At 50.8% G+C, this 7,342-nt stretch overlaps 5 protein-coding genes across 5 annotated transcripts in view, besides 6 other annotated features; all 5 read right to left on the reverse strand.

The window, feature by feature from the left end:
- Window positions 1–23: 23 nt before the first annotated feature.
- Window positions 24–43: a microsatellite.
- A 138-nt stretch (window positions 44–181) lies between these two features.
- Window positions 182–224: a microsatellite.
- A 113-nt stretch (window positions 225–337) lies between these two features.
- Window positions 338–1,144, reverse strand: Tco025E_06813 (electron transfer flavoprotein; the record flags this gene model as incomplete). The annotated part of the gene is made up of 1 exon (XM_029373681.1): window positions 338–1,144. One exon carries the CDS (start codon window positions 1,142–1,144, stop codon window positions 338–340), a length of 807 nt encoding a protein of 268 aa, XP_029226210.1.
- A 394-nt stretch (window positions 1,145–1,538) lies between these two features.
- Window positions 1,539–1,573: a microsatellite.
- Window positions 1,574–1,725: 152 nt separating this feature from the next.
- Window positions 1,726–3,663, reverse strand: Tco025E_06814 (putative elongation factor; the record flags this gene model as incomplete). Its single annotated transcript, XM_029373682.1, has 1 exon — window positions 1,726–3,663. The coding sequence occupies one exon, from the start codon at window positions 3,661–3,663 to the stop codon at window positions 1,726–1,728; it is 1,938 nt and encodes a 645-aa protein (XP_029226211.1).
- A 290-nt stretch (window positions 3,664–3,953) lies between these two features.
- Tco025E_06815 (putative DNA-directed RNA polymerase subunit) lies at window positions 3,954–4,346 on the reverse strand (the record flags this gene model as incomplete). Its single annotated transcript, XM_029373683.1, has 1 exon — window positions 3,954–4,346. One exon carries the CDS (start codon window positions 4,344–4,346, stop codon window positions 3,954–3,956), a length of 393 nt encoding a protein of 130 aa, XP_029226212.1.
- Window positions 4,347–4,417: 71 nt separating this feature from the next.
- Window positions 4,418–4,450: a microsatellite.
- A 142-nt stretch (window positions 4,451–4,592) lies between these two features.
- Window positions 4,593–6,758, reverse strand: Tco025E_06816 (uncharacterized protein; the record flags this gene model as incomplete). The annotated part of the gene is made up of 1 exon (XM_029373684.1): window positions 4,593–6,758. The coding sequence occupies one exon, from the start codon at window positions 6,756–6,758 to the stop codon at window positions 4,593–4,595; it is 2,166 nt and encodes a 721-aa protein (XP_029226213.1).
- Window positions 6,759–6,806: 48 nt separating this feature from the next.
- Window positions 6,807–6,841: a microsatellite.
- Window positions 6,842–6,884: 43 nt separating this feature from the next.
- Window positions 6,885–6,908: a microsatellite.
- Window positions 6,909–7,233: 325 nt separating this feature from the next.
- Tco025E_06817 (uncharacterized protein) overlaps window positions 7,234–7,342 on the reverse strand; it is a gene marked incomplete at both ends in the record, with an annotated part of 831 nt that continues 722 nt past the window's right edge. Inside the window, one exon of the mRNA XM_029373685.1 lies at window positions 7,234–7,342. This exon is cut by the window's right edge and continues 722 nt beyond it. Within this exon, the coding sequence (XP_029226214.1) occupies window positions 7,234–7,342 (109 nt within the window).

A 7,342-nucleotide genomic window follows, 5' to 3' on the forward strand; every position in this document is an offset into this window, starting at 1 on the left:
ACCACCACTCACCCTCACCCTCCAAAAAAAACAAAAAAAAAAAGCTCGCCCTAAACGATTTCCTCTGTCCACCCACCCTAACAGCAAACTGAATCCCTAAATCCCTTTGCTCCCCGCCCTCAACCGTATAAGGCTCCGCGTATACATCTAAACCAATGCATATACATCGTGATTCTGTTTGTATATATATATATATATATACATATATACATATATATATATATTCCCCTTTCTGCGTGTTCGGGTGTTTTAAAGGGATGGGGTATCATTATTGCTGCCGCCTTGTCGCGCTCCAGTCCGCCCAAGTAGCCTTCACTGCGCCGTGCCGAAGCTGACTCTAAATTACCTTGGCCTCATTGTGCAGCTTGTCGTACAGTTCCTCCACAGATTTTACCTTAATGCCGGCCTTTCGCGGGGGTGGCTCCATCACCGCCTCCCTCGCCAGCCGCGGCTTCACGTCCACACCTAAAGAAGACACATCGCGAGCGTCAATGGGTTTTTTTCGTGCCTTCATAATGTTGGGGAGCTTTGGGAAACGAGGCGTATTGAGGCGGAGATCCGCAGCGATAACGCAAGGCAGCTGCAGCTCGACAATCTGATGACCGGCATCAATCTCGCGCGTCACCCTCACCTTTCCATCGTTGACCTCGAGCTTTGAGGCGAAGGTTCCCTGCGGTATGTCAAGAAGTCCCGCCAGTAGCTGCGGTGTGGTTCCGAGGTCGCCGTCCACTGCCTGTTTCCCCAAAATCCACATGTCCGGCTTCATCTCTTCGTGAAGCTTCTGGAAAATCTTTGCCACCGCTAAGGGCTCAAGTCCTTCTGCCTCTCCATCGGGAGTGACAATATGAATAGCCTTGTCGCATCCAAGGGCCATTGCCGTGCGAAGAACCTCTTCCGCTTTTTTGTTGCCTATCGTCACCGCAATTACTTCGTCCGCAAGTTTTTTTTCCTTCAGTTGAATGGCCTCCTCAATGGCAATCTCATCAAACGGGTTCACACTCATCTTGAGCCCCTCACTTTGGACCTTGTTGCCCTTGACACGTACCTTGACCGTGTAGTCCACCACGCGCTTCACCCCCACCATAACCTTCATCCAGGCCGGGGACGTCGCCAGAAAAAGCGATGGAAGCGTGCGTTGAAACATGATGGATCCCTTCGGTGCTTGGAGCCCCCAAGCACCCACAAAAAAAAAGAGAGAGAGAAAAGGAGAAAAAAGGAGGACGCAAGTGTCAGGATGATTGCGGGGGTAACAGAAGAGCTTTAGAAGGCAGTGGGGGCGTGAAACAGCACACAGCAAAAAAGAAGAAGAGGACAACGTTTTTCATGCACAAGCCCATGCCGAGAAAATAAAAAGACAAAAATAAAAGTGCGGTAGAGCGCACCATCACCATCAAAAGTTCCTACCACACAAATGCACGCATCCCGTTTCTGTGACGAATAGCCATACACACAAAAGAAAAACAAAACACTTCGGATTGTGCATGGATTTTCCCTTTTTTTTTTTTCAGTTTTACATTTTCCTAGGAAGATTTTTTTTTTGTTGTGTGTGTGCGTGTGTATGTTTGAGTTTGTGCTTTCCTGCTCCTTCACTGTTACTCCTGTGACCAACCCAGCACGCGGGCATCTTCAACTGCATGAGACGCCATGGTCAAGAAAATCAAAAAAAGGGAGAAAAAAAAGTGGGTAACAAAAACACAAAAGAAAATGTGGAACCAACCCCACTAGTTAGTTCTTCTTGGCAGCATTCCGCATTGTTGTCTTGCCATTGAAATTAGGCTGCCGCATGCGAATGGATTTTGGTGTCACCGTAACCAATTCGTCATCCGTAACCCATGCAACACAGTCCTCAAAGGTGGCACGAAATGCGGTGAAGGAGGACCTCCTTCGGTTTGACTTGTCGTTGGCGTTCGAACGCAGCCCGCCAAGCTGCTCGTTGCGCTTACAGACATTTATTCCAAGATTTTGATAGAGTGTCTTGCTGTTCTCCCCCACTATTTGGCCATAGTGGACAATATCGCCCGGCACGACAAAGAAACGGCCTTGCTGCGCCTGTCCAGCGAGCGACCACTCTGTCGCCTCACCATTTTCGACGGAAATCAGCGCGCCTGTCTCGCGTGCTGTGTCGACGGAGGTCATGGGCCGGTATGCCTCAAAGCTGTGGTTAAGCACACCGTCCCCCCCTGTCAGCGTGTGGAAGCGCAGGGGAACTTGAGACATGAAGCGAACGGGCATGACACAATCCATTATCACACGCCCATTCGACAGCTGTGTAATTTCTCCAATTTCCCCCATCTTGCTGCTTAAAAAGGACACGACATCCGACACAAGGGCATCGCGAAACTCCAAATGTATTCGCTCATACGGCTCACAGTTTACTCCATCTATGACCTTTGTTAGGATGCGGGGCGCTTGAATCTCAAATTCATACCCTTCGCGCCGCATATCCTCGACAATAACAGAAAGATGAAGCGGACCACGACCCATCAATGTAATGTGTGGAGTCCCCAAACCTGAAAGTTGCAGTGCCGTGTTTATCATCGCCTCACGCTCCAGCCGCTTTTGCAGCGCCGCAATAGTTCCCATTCGCTCGTCTGCTTCTTTTTTCCGCCACGGTGCTTCACTGGCTTGCAACACAAGACTGTAGGTGGGCTCATCGGGCTTGCGATACGGTAATCGGTCCACCACGCCTTGTTGGCAGATGGTACTCCCAATCTTTATAGGCACCTTCTCGCCAATGGGTTCTTGCAGAGTAAGAATACAAATATCACCGTAAGAAGCGCTTTGAACGTTGTCCCTCTCAACCCCGACGAAGAGCTGAATATTTTTGACAAGTGCGTCCACCTCCTTGTCTTCCAAAGCAACGGTCACAACATCATCAACACAGACAGTACCGTTAAAAATGCGGCCAATAGCAATTTTACGCCCCGTAGCTTCATCAACTTCGACTTGGGCCACAAGCATTTGTAGGGCGCCGTCCTTTTTGGCCTGGGGTGCTGGCACAATGCTGAATATTTTTTCAAAGAGAGGCTCAAGCGTACCTTCCTTCTTTGGTGTATCATTCATGTAGCCATCACGACCGGATCCAAACATGAAATCGATCTCAAGCTGGTCCTCATTCTCAGCGGTCTCCAGGAAAAGGTCCTGTATGGCCTCCTCCGTCTTTTTAATGTTCGTGTCGTCCTTATCAATCTTATTGAGGCAAACAATCGGTTTGAGGTTAAGGCTGAGGGATTTGCGGAGAACGTACCGAGTACCAGGCCGAACCCCTTCCTTGGCGTCGACCAGCAGAACAATTCCTTCTACCATTTGAAGGGCGCGTTCCACCTCCCCCGAGAAATCCAAGTGGCCTGGGGTGTCCACAATGTTAATGCGACGCCGTGGCTCACTGGGAGTTTTTTTGGGCAGCAAAACGGCAGTATTCTTGGCGAGAATTGTTATACCCCGCTCCTTCTCCTGGTCCTTGCTGTCCATCACGCGGTTGCGGGCCTCCACTAGAGTGCCCGACTGCTTTAGCATACTGTCCACCAGCGTGGTCTTTCCATGGTCGACGTGGGCAATCACCGCGATGTTGCGCAGATCCTCGCGAAGTTGTATGTACCGCAGCGAACACACCTGCGCCACGCGAGACTGTACCCAGTTCAGTCCTCGCAAAACACGCCGCATTATGTCCCTTAGGAGCCTTTTTGGGTATTTAGTTCCACCCGCCACACACACGCGCACAGGGAAAGAAAAAGAGACGAAGAAAACGCGTAAAGAGACACATATATATATACATCGAAACAATCTTTTTAATTGATCGTGCTCCGTCATTGATAGAGATGAACCCACCGGGAACGGCAAAGCAGCGGGGGGCGGGGGGAGGGAGCCCCAAGGACAAGGGAAGGAAATACGTTTTGCATCTTCACCGTTGACCAACGGCAAATGGCAAATATACAGATTTAAACGACGTGCAGTTAGTTTTGCATGTTAAGCATGACCTTATCAATCAACAGCTCAGACACAGGAATGTTTTCCATTGATCCATTAGGCCAAGTCCGGCGAACTATCATTGGTATCCTCCCCTGCAATAAATCCATCTTTGCAATGAAGATAGGGTCCACTGACAACGCGTACGCATCGGAACACCGCTCCGCCAATTCCAGTGCGCTCCGCTCGTTAACGCGGCTTCGGCCACTCAAAAGAACAGAAGTGCCGTTCACAATCTGACGAGCCCTCTCCCCAATCACCCGCACCATCTCATACTTGGTCAGGTAGGCACTTGTCCTCCTCTCCTGCACAGGGGTAATACGGAGTGATTCGCCGGCGATCGCCAACTCCTCGCCGTCGAGAAGATCCGAGCGGATCATCGAGTGAATTCTGCGCCAGAATAAAAAGGAAGAAGAAGAGAGAAAAAAAGGACAAAAAGCATGATGGTCTCACCTACATACATACATACATATATATATATATATAAGCAGCCACGGAGAAAGCGCACGAAGCCAAATACACCTACGTGCATGCACTTGTATAGGACACTGCAGACAAAAAAAAAAGAATCGGGGGGCTAAACACTGTAATAATAACAACAAGACACATACAAAAACAGACCCATCTTAGCCCGTGAAGACAACGTGCTCCTGCAAACCGTCCAGGCACCTGGAGAGTGCAAAGCAGTCCAGCGGCGACAAGGTCACCCCACCCAGCACGCCCATCGCGGTCGCGGAGGCAGCAGGGGGAGCCGACGCCATGGTCCGCAGCGGCGGAACAACATTCTTCAACAGCTGGTGGAGGTACAAGTTCCAGCGGCCACTCTTCGCGTCCTCGGCGGCCTCGCCGTGAAGCTCGACTTTAGCACGGCTTGGGTCAAGTCGAAACAATGCGTCCTTCTGGTTCCGTTTGCGGTCCTCGATAATTATGCAGCGAAGGAAACTAATTGACTGAATCAAGGGATCCAGAAATGTCACCTCACCCACACGCAGTTTCCTCACCCAGTTTTCCTGCGCCCGCAACAGGAGAGTAGGAAGTGTATCTTGAAGAAAAATGGCCTCCGACGTGCTCGCCGAGGTTTGGCTTTCATTCCATTCCACCCGAAGGGAGTGCAGCATTAGCGAGCAAAGGGACGCAAACGGCGTCAGGACAAGAAACAACGAGTAAATAAGCATGCGTAAGTTAGAGGCACATCGTCGAAGCAAAGTAACGAATACTCCACGAGAAACCTCGCGATGACACTCAGAGGGACACGTTGCAGAAATATTCATCAAGGCCTTCACCAGCTCAAAGATAAGCTCAAATCTTTTTGTACGAAACCCCCACGTACCTGCAGTCAAATGTTGTTGACCAAGCTCATGTATTTGTCCCGACTTGGCATGCAGTTCACCATGTGCAAGGATACTATACGGAAGCACGTGGGGAAGCAGGGTGGCGAGGAAGGAGAGGCCAGTCATCACCACGCTGAGTGACGAACTCTTTAGACTCTCCAAAACCATTGCCCCTGTTAGAAACAAAAACGACTCAGGAGATTGCGATATCTGCAGCTCTTGATCGCACAAGCCATCAAGCGTCATAACATCGTAGAGAAGCAACATGGCACCAATTTTACGTAAAGAAAGAGACGTCAAAGAGACATCATCATTGTCCTCTGCGCTTTCAGAATCATCGTCCGAAAGAACTCGCAGTCCATCCTTCTCTCTTCTCAAGTCGTGCAAAGTGACGAGGGCCTTTGCATCGCTTGTATCTTTACCGTGTTCGTTGTCCTCGTATGTGACACTGTCCATTAAATCCTTTGTGAATGCATTGCTCGAGCCCCTTTGAAGATACGAAAAAATTTCACCAGGCGGCACTATCTCCAGCAGAGCTCGCACAATCGTTTCGCCCATTTTCTTCGCGTCCCTTGCCGTTGTCACGGCCGGCAACTTTTGCGCGGTAGCATCCTCCGCATTCCGGTCCGTCTTTGTGTCCTCTACACGACAGAAGGATTTGGCCCAGTGACGCAAGTCCGTTCCTATTCTGCGCAAAAACTCGCCCGTGTCATTGTACGGTTGGGCTGCCACAAGACTCGCCCTCACCATCAGCAGAAGCGGAGCTACTGTGTGGGGCTCTCCCAGCATATGGAGAAGGTCTAATGACAACAACAGCAAGGCCTCCAGTGCGCCGGGCTCCACCAACGACGTTCCATTGGCCTGATCATCCCCTCCATATTCACCCGACCCTTCACTGTCAACACCATCGCCGTCGTCCTGAAAGTTATTCACGGCTCGTACCATCTTTGGAACTGCATCGTGCTGACAAACTGTTGGAATGAGCTGCGAGAGGCGTTTCTCCACGCCCGGATACCACGCACGCAACGTTGCCTGCGTCTGTGACAGCGGTTCCTCAACACTGGCGCACAGCCTCTTTTTGCGCCTCAGCGTGTCCAGAAGCACCTGGCGGAGTGCTGCTCGAATGAGTCGTACGTACACCGCAAGAGCGTATCCATCGGGTAGCTCGTCCATTGCCAGCAGCTCGCTGAGAACCTCTCGTGCGTCAAGCCCAGAAGAGCGTGTCGCGCCCAAGGCAGTCTCCGCGTACTCCGTGGAGGTCGTGGAGAAAACCCGCGGCAAATCAACTTGCAGCGCAGCCGGAAAAGTGTGTGCCTCCAAAAACGCAGAGACGGACCGCAAGGCAGAAGCGTCAGGCGGTGCGGAGCCAACTGCCCCCCGAAACACGGCAATCAACGACGCGGCATCACCAGCAACCACAAGTTGGGTCCACTCAACCTCACACCCCCCACTTATCTCCATCGAAACAAGGCAAAAATTGCCGAGAGAAGACGCGACGACGGAGACCTCTTTTCTTTCTTTCTTTTTTGTTTTCTTCTTTTTTTATCGGCAAAAAAACATACCATGCAAACACGTCCCCCCCCCCCAACACACCCAACACACCCACACACAGATCGAAAAAAAAATAGTATAAAAAAATTGTGGAAAAATGCACAAGCGCAAGACGAAAAAAAACAACAGGAGCAAAGGCAAAAAAAAAAAAGACGGCGGTGAGGAAGCAATTCGTTTCCAATAGCATGGCCTGAAGTTTGCGCACGCCAAGAATTTGGCAGAATAGAAGTATAGATGAATCTAAAGGCATTCTGTTGGCGCGCACCCACTCACTCCCGGATGATTCACGAGTTCCTCATTTTGCAAGAAAAATCGACAACCTTTTCCGCGGAAACACACCACTCAGGGAAGGCTCTATTAACCGCAGAGCCCTGACATGCCCACATCACATCAGACGGAGACGAGGTAAATGAGGTCCCATCGCACGCGTCTGGAACAGGGTTCGCGCCCTGTTTACCTGGCGACACATGGGAAGACTTACCCGCAGCCTCGAG

Source organism: Trypanosoma conorhini (genome assembly GCF_003719485.1).
Source record: "Trypanosoma conorhini strain 025E chromosome Unknown Tco_14.4_contig_00482, whole genome shotgun sequence".
NCBI classification, from domain to species: domain Eukaryota; phylum Euglenozoa; class Kinetoplastea; order Trypanosomatida; family Trypanosomatidae; genus Trypanosoma; species Trypanosoma conorhini.